Source organism: Portunus trituberculatus, chromosome 9, assembly GCF_017591435.1.
Source record: "Portunus trituberculatus isolate SZX2019 chromosome 9, ASM1759143v1, whole genome shotgun sequence".
NCBI classification, from domain to species: Eukaryota; Metazoa; Arthropoda; class Malacostraca; order Decapoda; family Portunidae; genus Portunus; species Portunus trituberculatus.
This window is the reverse complement of record NC_059263.1, coordinates 13,155,258-13,169,894: the sequence shown is the minus strand read 5'-3', so window position 1 is coordinate 13,169,894 and position 14,637 is coordinate 13,155,258. Positions and strand designations below refer to the sequence as shown.

Here is a 14,637-nt window from a genome sequence, read left to right as displayed (position 1 = left end):
AGTAAATACAATGAGCTGATGTGATTTTTTTTATGTTATAATCTTGACATGTTTCAATTGGCACCAATGGATTATACAGTAATTATAAAAAAGGTAAAAATGAGGAATATTAGGAGTAAAGTTTGTGGTTGCGGCACCAATAACAATTTTCACCATTAGTTGTTCAATTTGGCTATTGCATTTTCGGCTATGGTGCAGCTATTTTGGCCCCAATTGGGTGCGATAGCCGAGGGTTAAGTGTACTGTTGAAAGAAATCACACTCCTAACATAGAATTAGTGGTTTAATTGATGTGTCACTTTTACCAAGTGTTTACTCTTTGGTAGCGGGCTTTGGATTTAATACATTATTATAGTGATAGTAAAGTGTAGAAGGATAGACAAGACAGTGTAAAATATGTGGTTATTTATGCTCAAAGGCACCTCTTAAACCTGTTCAAATTGTGTTAAGTCAAATAATTTTGTAGAGAGGCTACATGGGATTTGCAGATTTGCCTTGTTTTAGTTGTGTGTCATTCAGTAGCTCTCTCCATTCCAGACAGGTGACTAAAAGAGTTGGTTTAGTGCAGTTGTGTTAGTTTTATGTTTAACCCTTAAAATCCGGGGAGCTGACTTACTTTCCATTTGCTACAGCGGGGAAAAATCACACCTGTTCAAAATGCTTAAAATTTTTTTCCTTATAAAAGCAAATTTCTGTTTGTTATTTTCAGTACAACGATGTAGTTTTTAACATGTTATGACCTCTGAGAGCAAGTTATTGCATATAAAAAAATTCTCCCCGAACCTGTGGCAGAACCTGCCCCTAAGAAATACCCCCCCAAGCTCCAATAATACAGTGCGCGTGCTCTCTCTCTCTCTCTCTCTCTCTCTCTCTCTCTCTCTCTCTCTCTCTCTCTCTCTCTCTCTCTCTCTCTCTCTCTCTTTCAGTCATTTGAATTTGATATAAAAGTAGGAACTTTTACACTCAGATATATGAAATGATGTGCAAAACAGGAAAAGAAAAAGAAACCACATATTACAAGTATTGTGGATTTATATAATAATTGGAATCTGGCAACTCTTATTAGCAATGGGAGTCACATGACTTGGCCAACAAGCACAGTCCTGTAGAGGCAACCAGGGGTGACACACACCAGCACATTGCTCGAAGGGAATATGTGAGGTTTATGAATGTTGCTGTGAGGGTTGGTCTCTGTCTCCCAGATCACTATCAGAATCACTACTGGAGTCTTCACTTTCTTCTGTCTCGATAGAAAAATCACTGTCTTCATTTTCATCACTATCCTCAATGTCACTACAGAGTAACACTGACTGCTGCCGTGGTACAGTGGAACCATGCGTGCTTTGGGGTCCGAGGGGTCTCCAAGCGCACGGGTTCGAATCCTGTCCACGGTCCGAGTGTAGGTTGGGCTTCCTCACTCGGGGCAACAGTTTCCTAGCGGGTGGGCTTTGAGGTAAGAGGTACCCCAAAAGGTATCCCCTTTAGCCCATAAATTCCCGTGAAAACCCCACAACGTATAAATAAAAAAAAAAAAAATAACATCACTTGGAGTATTGTTTCCTCCCTCCGGGTCACGGGGGTTGCCAGATGTTGCCTCCAAATGGGAAAAGATGACCTATTATGTGGGAACATATATCTCAAGGCTCGAGGGAGTTAGCGAGAAAAGTTGCCAGATACTTCCACTTGCCCCAGGACCAATAGTGAGGGGGAGAGATTCAAACGTTTAGCGTGGAAAAATCATGATTCCCTGAACGATCCCCGCCTCTCTGCACGTGACACTACAATCGTCCCGAAACGATCACCGTACGTTAAATGTTAAATTCTGCTGAGCTTCAAACCTGTTTTCCAGGCTGCTCTCACACAGTCAAGGAAGGAAGACAGATAGATGCCAGCTTACAGAGGGAATGCATTATAATAATTGGGGATCCTTGTAGGTCTTGAACTTAGCAGACTACTTAGTCCTTTTTCGGGGAGGGAATCATAAATGCCCTGGGATCAGACTGCTCTTCCAGTATCAATCATACATGTCTCATCACCTCCCTTTATTTGTTCTTCATTAACTTCTGTGAATTTTGCAGTCTTAGATCTAATTTTCAATCCATAGAACACCACCTTTCTTCTACTAAATCTTATCTTTTCCTCATTGAAACAGCTGCCTGAGACATCTGGCAGTAGCCCCTTTTCTGTTTCCTCCTACTTTCTCTATGCTCATTTTTGTTCCGAAGCTGAATGTTGTGGCTGTGTGTGCATTGACTTGATTTGCTCTTGTGCCCATGCTCTTGATTCTTCTGAGTTTTCAACCATCTGGCTTTGATCGAATAGTCACTTTCTAAACAAATGTATCTGTACTGTCTGTTTCTCTCCTCTGACTATAGTAAATTCTTTGACTATTTAACTTCCAAAGTGGAGCACATTCTGTCCCTCTTCTCTTTTGCAGAGATCTCCATCTTTGGAGATTTCAGTGTTCAGCTTTGGCTTTCCTCATCCTTCATTGAATGTTCTGGTGAACTAGCCTTGAACCTTGCTCTCCTCCATGACATAGAACAACTGGTGCAACACCCTACTTGTATATCTGACTGTTTTGGAGATATGCCCATCATTCTTGACTTTTCCTTATCTCTAATCCTTCTGCTTATGCTGATACCCTATCTTCTCCATTAGGCTCCTCCGATCACATTCTCTTATCTGTATCTTGTCCTATTTCTCCAATCCCTCCTCAGGATTTCCCAAAGCAGAGGTGCCTCTAGCATTTTGCCTCTGCCAGTTGTGGGGACCTGAGGTGGTATTATGCTGATTTTCCTTGGAAAGATTATTGTTTCCGTGTCAAGAGACCCATCTCTGTGTGCTGAACACATAACAGTGGTGATAGTGTTTAGCATTCTTTGTCTCAACCTAATTCTTCTAAACCTTGGTTTAACACAGTCTCTTCTCATGCTACACTTGATAAAGAGGTTGCCCACAAAAAGTACTTGAGTCTTTTATCACCTGAATCTCATGCACTTTTGATTTATGTCTGGAATCATACCAAGTCTGTTCTTCAACTTGCAAAACACTCCTTCATAAATATAAAATATAAAAATTTTTCTAACTCTAACTCCCCTCGAGACTTCTGGCATCTGGCCAAAAACATCTCCGATAACTTCACATCTTCATCCTTCCCTCCTTTATTTCATCCTGATGCCACCACTGTCATCTCATCTTTCTTTAAAGCCGAACTCTTCTCTCAAATCTGCTAACAACTTTACCCTGGATGATTCTAGGCCTATCCCTCCCTCTCCTCCTCTTTCTGACTATTTCTTACCTTCAGTTGAAGATGTTCATGATGATGCTTTCTATGCCCTTGCTGGCTTAAACCCTTAGAAGGCTTATGGGCCTGATGGGGTCCCTACTATCATTCTCAAAAACTGTGCTTCTGTGCATGCACCTTTCCTGGTCAAACTCTTTCAGCTATACTTTTTGACTTTTACCTTTCTTTCATGCTGGAAGAGTGTCTGCATTCAGCCTGTTCCTAGAAAGGATGACTGTTCTAATCCCATAAACCCCTGCCCTATAGCTTTAACCGTTTGCTTGTCTAAAGTTTTTAATCAATCCTCAATAGGAAGATTCTTAAACATTTCTCACTTCACAATCTTCTATCTGATCGCCAGTATGGCTCCTCTCAAGGCCGCTCTACTGGTGATCTTTTGGTGTTCCTTACTGAGTCTTTCATAGATTTTGGTGAAACTTTTGCTGTTGCAGTAGACATATCAAAAGTATTTGATAGAGTGTGGCACAAAACTTTGTTTTCAAAACTGCCCTCCTACTGTTTTTATCCTTCTCTCTGCAACTTTATCTCAAGTTTCTTTTTCCAAGTGCTGTATTGCTGCTGTGGTAGATGTCCTCTATTGTTTTCCTAAATCTATTAACAGTGGTGTTCCTCAGTGCTCTGTCCTGTCTCCCACTCTCTATTATTCATTACTGATCTTCTTAACATGTCACCTGCTGCCCCATTTTTAATTATACAGGTTGAACCCCGATTTAACGGCAAGCTCGGGGATTTGCCGTTGCCGTTAAATCGATTTTGCCGTTAAAGCCGATAAATACTAAAAATATAAGAAAATAATAGAAAATAAAAAGTTAGGTTAGGAGAAAACGAAAATTAATGTTCTTACCATGTACTGGACGCTTCTTCCGCTCAAGAACGCAGGTGTCTTCTTATTTACTACTGTAGGTGAGGAGTTACTGTTGCATGGATGGAGTGGAGGTTGAAGGAACGGCTGCAAGGGTGATATCTTGCTGGCGATCACTGATGTCTGCAGGGTCTGAATGGTTGCTGATGTCAGGTAGGCTGATGTCTGGGGTCTCTGGTGGGGTACTGACTGGTGTAACAGTACTAACTGAAGGGAGACTGGGATTTTACGATGTCTGGAGCAGATGATGGTCCTGGTGCAGATGATGGATGAGGTGAAGGAGTACGCTTGTCACACATAGCCTTGAAAAGATTTTGTAGCTTAGTCTGTTTGAGAAGTTTCGGTTTTTCTTTGATGAGAGTGGATTGTATGTTGTACACCTGCATAATCTGTTGTTCTGTGATGCAGGGCCTCTGCTCCAGTGCACAAATCAGTTCTTCACACAACTCGATGGTCCTGTCATGTGAGACCTTTTTCGGGTGTTCATCATCCTGTGTGCTGTTCTCATCATCACTGTCCTCCTCCCTTTGCTCCTTCTTAAATTCTTCTGGGGTGGTTACCATCCTCACTATCTCCTGAGACATGTAAGCGTGTGCCACAGGACCATCGTCGTCACGCCTAGCCACTCCTCAACAGCTTTATCCTGAAGTTCCTTTGACACTGAACTGCTGTACTGCTTTGCATACTCCATAATTTCCCCAACAGTTTTCTTGGCCTCAGAAACCCGAAAACCACCAAAGTCAGCATCAATGTTGTCCAACTCCTCTGCCTGGAACATTAGACTTGGCCACAACTTGTGCCAACAGTTGTGGAGTGTTGATTTTTCCACCATGTCCCAGGCATTAGCGACCCCATACAGCACATTCCGCATGTTGTACTCCTTCCTGAACTCATCGATTGTCTTCCCTTCACTCACACCCATCAACATTTTTCTCATAAAAATGCGTCGATACTTCCGTTTCATTGATCTCAAGATTCCCTTATCTTGAGGTTGAATGAGAGAGGTGCAATTGGGAGGCATGTAGGTCACAAAAACGTTGTCTTTCATCATCTGATCAGCAGGGGGGTGGCCAGGGCAGTTGTCCAGCAACAAAAGTAATTTACAGTCCTTGGGCAAGCCAGCTTTCGTGCAATGTTCCCTTGCCTCAGGAATGAACATCTTCTCAAACCACTCCAACATCATTTTCTGGGTCATCCACGCACGTTTGTTTGCACGATAGTGGACAGGCAACACTCGCATGCCCTTCAACGCGCGTGGATTCTGGCTCTTCCCGATAACCAAAGGTTTGCAGCGATGGCTCCCAGCAGCATTGGCACAGGCCAATACTGTAACCCTGTCCTTTGGCTCTTTAAAGCCTTCAAGTGCCCCCTCATCTTCATGGCGTAGTGTCTTGTGGGGCATGCAATGCCAGTACAAAGCAGTCTCATTGGCATTGTAAACTTGTTCTGGACTTAAGTTCTCATCCTTGATAATTTTCTCAAAAACATCAACATACCGCTTAGCATTCTCGTGATCGGCAGACTTAGCCTCACCACAGGTCGTTCCTTCAGAAATGCCATGCCGTTTCTTAAACCGATCTAGCCAACCACTCGACAAATGAAATTCACCTTCAATGTTCAGTAAATCAAAAAATATTTTAGCCTGCTCAAGTATCATGTCACCAGATAACTTAACACCTTCACTGCGTACTTGCCGAAACCACTCCATTAAACAAACTTCTAAGTCCTCGTACTTTCCAGGTTTCATATGCTTACGTTTGCTCATTAACTTCTTACTGTCACTGTCAGCAAAATACGTTAAAAGTTGCACTTTCTGTTTCTTTAAGTCGTACACAGTAGACGAACCACACCCATACATTTCACACAGCTTACGTACGGGTAAGCCACTATCCAACTTCTTCAATAACTCAACTTTCTGTGCAATAGTCAATGACAAACGCTTTTTCTTTTCACTTGGACCACTTTTTCCAAAGTCTGCAGGCCTTTTCGAAGCCATTTTGCCAAAATATATCACCGAACTAACAAAGACTAGGACGAAAGTAAACGAATCGCCTTCTCTCTATGCTGTCTAGACGGGAAATAACGCTTGTGGCGGGAAACTGCACGTGGGTTGGAGCGGCACACCAGCGCCGGTACATCGGTGTGGCGGAATCGGTACTAGGCGATGCCGGTAAATGCCGAAATGCCGTTAAAGACAACACTATGTTCCCACCGGAAATTTTTGCCGTTAAACACGGGATTCCGGTAAATCGCGTGCCGTTAAAGCGGGGTTCAACCTGTATGCACGGCCACTGCAGCTAATTGTTTTTATTGTGGAAATGGGATCCTTTTGTCCCAAAACCAAAGAAAAATAGGTTCTAAGTACCTGTTTTTATATGTAAATTTTTTTCACTATAGGCCTAAATGTGTCTTAGCCCAGCCTTTTCTACTCCCACTATGGTGAGCGGTAAATACCAGCTGATGATGTTGCTGCATTGGTCACCATTTACTTTTTGTTTGGATAAATACAGTGATATAGTATTTCAACTAACATGAAATACACTGATGTGGTACTGCCACCACCACAAAATACAACAGATTGAGGGATGTGAGATTGGCACAGGAGGTGCGGGTAGTGAGTCATAAGGCAAGCCGTGCCTGAGAACATGCACTTACACAAAGCACGGGCAGCCTTTAGGGATAACCTGTCAAAATTTGAGCAATTGGTAATGCACTGAGAATGTTCTATGAATATTTGAATTTAATGTGCAATGTCCACAATTTATTTATTTTTTTATTTATTTAATTTTTTCTGACGACACTGTGTCATCACCTGCATGGGACATGTTAACCAAAACCTGTTGCCCTATCCACTCTTACACTGATGATAACACCTTATACTTTTCCATTTCTTGTTCTTTATTCAGTAATTGTATTTAGATTTTATATTTCATGATTTTCATGCATTTTAGGGGACACATATAAATATCTTGTTATGTATTACTATTTTCATATTCATTCATAAGTGTGCTATGCGATCGTTTGCTTTATGATTGGATTGTCAGGAACCAATTACAATCATATATTGATTAATATCTGAATAGTACAGTATTGTTTCTGCTTTGTGGAGTTATACCTGTTGTTGGGGGGTTGTGTAACACATATTGTAGTCATTAACATTATAACACACTGCTCATAACACTTGACCATTAAATATCACATACTCAATAACTTGTTGCCATTTGATTTGATTATCATTAGTTTTTGGAAATATTAAAATAGTACACCTCATGATATTTGCATAGACTATACACAAACATTAACCTCTAGGAAGCTCAGAATATTACTTTTGATGAAGTAGAGTGTTCAGTCAGCAGCCAGGAAGTCAGTTCAGTTGGTATTAATCCCTTCAGTACTGGGACTCACTTTTACCTTGAGATTTGTGTACTATTTTATTGACATTAGCAAGGGTGTATGGAGGTCAGAAGATTAATGGCCATAGTCTTCAATAAATTAATCTCTCACATAAGTTTCTGAAGCTGTGTAAAATCACCAAATAGTAACCACTAGAAATATGAAAATGCATCATGGTAATGAAGAGGTTAACTGGTAAATTGAGTTGGAAAATTTTGACACTGGATGTTCTGCTTCATATTTGGTTAGGTTAGGTTAGGTTATAGAAAGGTTTTTAGGGTAATTTAGTCACTAGTGTAAGTATTTTAGGGGTATACTTTCTTAGGGGGACATCCAGTGCATAAAACTGAATAATTTTATCACATATATACTATTGAGAGAGTATAAACAAGGAAATGTTGTCTTTAAAGAACACCAAGTTACAATTTGGTTCTTCATCTATGACACTTTAATAGATTAATTACAAAACCTTCTAGTAAAGGAGACATCATTATGCTATGCCACTGTTCTATTGACATAACACAAATCTTTCCTCTCAGTGCTCTCAGTTGAGGCAGACTATATAATTATTCCACAACAGATACTGTACTACATTCCTCCTTACCGTTACTTTTTTATTAGTGTTTTCACTGTTGCTGTGTGATTTTATGGTGCCTTAAACTATGAAGTCAGTCAGTTAATCCCATTTTTATTTATATGTTTGCAGTTTTTGTGATTTTTGCTGTTTATAACCACATTTTTGTTGTAAATATGTTGCCTATCATTTTAGTTGTTTTGAACGTTTTCTAGTAATGCCATACAACTAAGATGTTGTGGTACTTTGATATAAATAATTAAATCTTCACTATTGTTTATCTCATAACCATCATTTATGAGTGTTATCTTTCCCACTAGTACAACACTCCACTTTGTATGATCAATGCAGGCTTGTATAGTGGAACCAGATCGGGCATGACAGTGCACTTCCATGACATTTATTTCTAATGCACACTCACCTTTAAATCATCGCAACTCATCAAGGAATCAAGAAAATATTCTGTAATGATTTTGAGATATGCTTATCAAGCTTTTCAAAACAGTTTTGTTCTCTTTTGAGGTGCAGGTCTTCAGGCTGACAATTCTCATTAATGATTTGTCTATTTTTATATTAGATTAGCATTAGATATGATTATGAATTTGTACACAGATGTGGTAAAGTTGGTCCAACATCATGTGGAGCAAGAGAGCAGTGGTGGGGAAGATACCACCATATTGTCTAACCAAGTAAGGCGTTTGTTGGAGTACATGACTGAACACTCTGCCGTGCAGTCTGCTCGCCAAGTGCTGGACCTCCTCCTCTCTCACAAGGTGGTGACACCCTCAACACTTCTCTTTAATCCTTTCATCAAGGTTCATCTCACAAGGTTTGTATCTGTATAAAATTTACCTTTTGATGCAAAGAAAAAGGTAGTTGAGAGATAAGTTGTAGAAAGTTAAGATATAACTAGATTGTAAATGAAAGTTGCCTCTGAAGTATATATATTTTTTTCTTTAAGCGAGGTTTTGAAATAAGAATAGGAAAAAGCAAGAGTGATATTCTAATAAGAGAAATAGAGGCAGAGGTAAGTGGCTTAATGAGGGACTTTGATAAGAGCTTGGGATGTATTCAAGTAGCATGTAATTGCCATATATATATATATATATATATATATATATATATATATATATATATATATATATATATATATATATATATATGGAATTTTTGTTCACAAGTTTTCATTCATGTTTCATGTGACTTGGACAGTTTAATTGATAAAGAGTTTCTGCACACACAGACACATGAATGTGATTTATTGTTATTTTCTCTCTCTCTCTCTCTCTCTCTCTCTCTCTCTCTCTCTCTCTCTCTCTCTCTCTCTCTCTCTCTCTCTCTCAAGTATAGAGTTCATTATTTGTGGTACATGATGTCATTTGCATGAAGATGCCATGGAACTAAGTCACAAATCAAGTTTCATGAAAGCTTTGTTATTCTTTTTATACATATGCTATCACAGACAATTTAATTTTACTCATATTGCAGTGATGATCTTGAGTCTGCCTTGGGGGAATTTGAGTCCATCTGCCAGACACATCGTCTTACTCCCATGAAGCAGGAACTTACCACACGCTGCATTAATCTGGAAGATGGGGAAAAGTGAGTTCTTGTCTTTGGTTTTGTTTAAAGCTGCACCTTGCTGGAAATACCAGTAGTTTTCTTTTTGTCTACAGCTTTTTCATTTACACATTCTTTAACATGGAAATTATTCTCATGGCTACTAGCACAAAACCAGCTTCAAATTCCCTATCTGAGAAATATCCCCTGTGTTGGCTGTCCTTGAGATTCAGATTTAAGGTGTTTTCATGTACCCTTTATCTTTATAATAATTTTTGTAACGTTTTGTGATCTGACTCCCTATATGTGGAATATTCTTCACCTCCAAATTTCATCCTTTACTTGTATTCCTCACTGAAAGTCTGATGCCTTAGGCTACCGACAGCAGGTCTTTTCTGTCTCCATATAGTGTCTTCTGCAGACAGTTGTATTCATGTCTGCATTTGTTCAACTTGCTCGTATACTCAAACTTTTGACTTCTTAGAATATTGTGATATCTTGCTATGAAATCAAGTCACTTCCACTAAATTCATCTATGCTGTGCTATTATTTCATCTAAATCCTCCATATTTAAATTCTTTACTGTGTGACTTTCAAGTGACGCATATTCTCACCCATTTCCCTTGTGTTGATATCTCTAAACTATGTGAATTCAATGTCCACCTCCAGCTTTGACTATAATCATCTTTCTTTGATCCAATTTATGAACAAAGGCCTTTAATTTAATTCTATTACTTTACATTAGCTGCATAGTGAAGCAGCCTACTTGTACTCTTGATTGCCCGAGGGGTTTTCAACATTATTGGCCTTTTGTAACCTCAGACTGTTCAACATTCTGTGAAACTTGCTTCTATCCTGGTTCTCCTACTGCTGGTTTTTTTTTTTTTTTTTTTTTTTTTTTTTGAAACAACATTTGAGACTTGATATTTTCAATTCCCTTTAACAGTTTCATTGATATTCATACATATAAAAACATAAAGATCTGAGGCAACTGACAGTAAACCCTTTCCTGTTCCCTCTTACTTTCTCTCCTTGTTTTGAATCCAATGCTGATCTTGGGTCAGTGTGTAGAATGACTTGACCTGCTTTCATGCTCACACTCTTGAAATTTTCAAGATTACAGAGTTATTCTCAAACTATATATATATGTGGTGTATACCTCTTCCCAAACTTCTCTGACCATAAGAAATACTTTTACTATTTAGCCCTTAAAGAAGTAGCCTGGGTAGCAATCTTGACACCCCCTAGGCTGGCAGTTCAGCAGTAAACACCAAAAATTAGCTTGTATTCACTCTTCTCTCAGGTAAACTATAATGCTATAGAAAATTACATTGGTCTCATATTCATTATCAAATATTCTTTCTAATGATTGCATCAAAATATTTGTATGTGTTCTGGATTTTGAGAAATGTTGAGTTGAAGAAGAGAGACTTTTGGAGTAAGCGAGGCTCCTGCTCACTCTGTTTGTTTTGCTTGCATGGCCTTGGGTACTGTTTGATGAAAATAAATGCCCCCCATGCTCTAAGTCCTCTACATAGTTTTTTATAAGCATTCTCCATGCAATACAGTCTTGTGATGTATGGCTACTTGACTTTTCTACATTTATTTTGCCATACTTTGATATTTGGGAGTCATTGTAGCATATATGAGTAATATTTCTCTTGGTGTCATGTTACTGTCACACTCATATATACTATACAGAAAGTACTGCATTTGATAGCTCATAAGACACCTTTTCTCCAGAAAGCTTCAGGAAATAAGCCTGTGTCCTATCAGGCCAATCCTCAGCATTGAGGCAGTGGTTGGTGGTAAGTCTACAGCAACAGAGGCACTAGAATCAAACCCTAGACATTTTTGCACATGTAAACAGAGTGATGATTGATACTACACCACAGAACAATTCTTTCTTTCAAGGTGACTATATATGATTGGTCATACTTATCAGTAATTCACATAGAATGACACCAGTCAGGAAAAATTAGCCTCAGTGACCATACACCTTATGAACCAAAACAAAATACGTGGTTGGTGATCTTCATCTTGACACAGGCAAGCTTCATTGAGTTCTTTAGTATGATGCCATTACTCCTTGAGGTAGGACACACTTTCATACTATTAAAATTCCACCTATCTTTTAACATTCTTAACTTGCATACCTGTAAAGAAAAAATGATAAAAAATGAGAGATTATGATTATAAGTCCTGTAGTCTCTCACAGTCACTGCTGACTCTATATGTCAGGTACATATTTACATCTCACAACAGGATTGGTATGTAGGCTTCTAGCAAATATTAATGTTTTTAAATGCAAATTATTATGATCTAATGATGATCTCAGTGCATGTAAGAATCATTAAATGTTTGGTGAAATCCTTCACTTCATAATCAGAGGTTAAGTCTGATCATTTTCTTCATTTCAATGTTTGCCAAAACTGGGTGCATCTTATGAGTCCACGCGTCATATGAGCCATGAAATATGGTACAGTCACCGGCCGTAAACTTCTTGCCAATCTTGGTCCATATATTTTCCAGTAGCAATACCTGGCAGATTCACACCAGGTGAAGTCTTCAGGATCCCTATGATTGGTTAAACTCCCTCAAAAACTAAGCCATAAAGCTCCACCACTTGACCCTGCCTTTCTGGTCCATGCCCTGTCCCTCCCCGTGACCTCAGAACGTCACCACCTCATCTCCCTTTCCTCCACCCTAGTGTATTTACCTAGTTATATTTACCCAGTTGTAGTTTTACAGGGCCTGGGCTTTATGCTCGTGTGGCCCCGTCTCCATATCTACACTTATGCAATTTTTCTTTAAAACTATGCACACTTGTTGCTGACACCACTTCCTCACTCAAACTGTTCCAAGTCTCAACACATCTTTGTGGGAAACTATATTTTTTAACATCTCTCAGACATCATCTTTGACTACCGTCCTTATTTCTCTCATCCTCAAATAATTTTCCATCCATCTCAATGTGCTTCCTTTTAAGCCACCCTTCTCCTCCAACTTCCATAGTTCTCTTGCATGTGGCGCTTTATCAAACGCTTTTTTTTTAAATCCAAATTAATACAGTCAAACCATCCCTCTCTCTCTTGTACTCTAACAAGTATTCTAGAGTAGAAACTCAGTAAATTTGTTACACATGACTGCCCTTTTTCTAAAACCAAATTGGCTATTTGATAATTGTTTGTTGTGCTCAAGGAACTCGATCCATTATTGCTTTATTACTCTTTCACACATCTTGCATATTACATTAGGTAGTGATACCGGTCTGTAATTTAAAGGTTCTTCCTTCCTTCCACTCTTATATATGGGAACCACCTCTGCTCTTTTCCATTCTGCTGGTACTGTTCCATTTTATATTGAGCATTTTATGATGCTGTATATAGGACTTGCTAGTTCTTCCCTACATTCTTTCAGTATTCTGCTTTAGACTTCATCTGGTCCCATTGCCTTCTCTTCATCCAATTCCTTCATTAACTCTTTTATTTCAAACTTGGTTACTTTAATCTCTTTCATATAGACGGTCTCTCTATTTCCCTGTGGCCTTACAAATTTGGATCAATTAGTAAAGACGTCCTGAAATTTACTATTTAATAGTTCTGCCATACTTTTTGTGTTTTCCACCATCCCGTTCTCTCCTTTTAACCTTTCTATTGTTTCTCTTTGCCTTATTTTTCCTTTTATGAATCTGTAGAACAATTTTGGTTGCTTCTTACGTTTTTTGACAATGTCCTTTTCATGGTTCCTTTCCTCTTCCATGTGTGTGTGTAATTCACCTCGGTCGTCTGCTGGTCACCCAGCCAGTCTTCCCCATTACGGAGCGAGCTCAGAGCTCATAGACCGATCTTCGGGTAGGACTGAGACCACAACACACTCCACACACCGGGAGAGCGAGGCCACAACCCCTTGATTTACATCCCGTACCTATTAACTGCTAGGTGAACAGGGGCCACACATTAAGAGGCTTGCCCATTTGCTTCGCCCTCTAGATTGTGAGTCGAGCTTGCTAACCGCTGCACTACGCGCGTGTGTGTGTGTATGTATTTACCTAGTTTTACCTAGTTGTAGTTTTACAGGACCTGGGCTTTATGCTCGTGTGGCCCCGTCTCTATATCTACACTTATCCAATCTTACTTTAAAAGTATGCACACTCGTTGCAGACACTACTTCTTCATTTAAACTGTTTCACGTCTCAATACATCTCTGCGGGAAACTATATTTTTTAACATCTCTCAGACATCTTCCTTTTCTCAGCTTTTTACAATGCGATCTTGTGCTTCGGATGTCATAATCTTCTCTCAGGATCAGTTTCTCATTATCCACTTGGTCCATTTCGTTGATCAATTTATAAACTTGTATAAGATCTCCTCTCTCCCTTCTTTGTTCCAGGGTTGGTAGATCTATAGCCTTTAGTCTCTCCTCATATGTCATCCCTTCAAATTCTGGAACCATTCTTGTAGCCATTTTTTGTAGTCTCTCCAACTTCCTTATGTGTTTCTTTTTATGAGGGGTCCACACTACTCCTGCATATTCCAATCTGGGTCTTATTATAGTACTTATCAATTTCTTCATCATTTCTTTGTCCATGAAGTGAAATGCTACTCCAATATTTCTTAGCAAATTATATGTTTCTCTAAAAATTCTATCAATATGGCTTACTGGTTGATTATTTTCTTCCATCGTCACTCCTAAGTCCTTTTCCTTTTTTACTTTCTCCAGTTCTACTCCATCTCCCATCTTGTAGATTCCCACGGGTTGTCTTTCACTCTTTCCCATTTCCATGACATGGCTTTTGTTCACATTGAATTATATTTCCCACTTTTTACTCCATTCCCAGATCTTCTTATTTAGGTCTTCTTGCAGTATTTCACAATCCTCTTTTTGCTTTATAACTCTGCATATTTTCGTATCATCTGCAAACAGATTTATGTAGCTGTTC

The 14,637-nt window shown here is 39.1% G+C and overlaps 1 protein-coding gene across 1 annotated transcript in view; it reads left to right on the top strand.

Annotated features, from left to right (window-relative positions):
* LOC123501426 (leucine-rich PPR motif-containing protein, mitochondrial-like) overlaps positions 1-14,637 on the top strand; it is a 362,529-nt gene that overhangs the window by 138,139 nt on the left and 209,753 nt on the right. The window contains exons 15-16 of the mRNA XM_045250254.1: positions 8,748-8,964; positions 9,624-9,737. Coding sequence (XP_045106189.1) covers positions 8,748-8,964; positions 9,624-9,737 — 331 coding nt within the window. The remainder of the gene's footprint in view (positions 1-8,747; positions 8,965-9,623; positions 9,738-14,637) is intronic.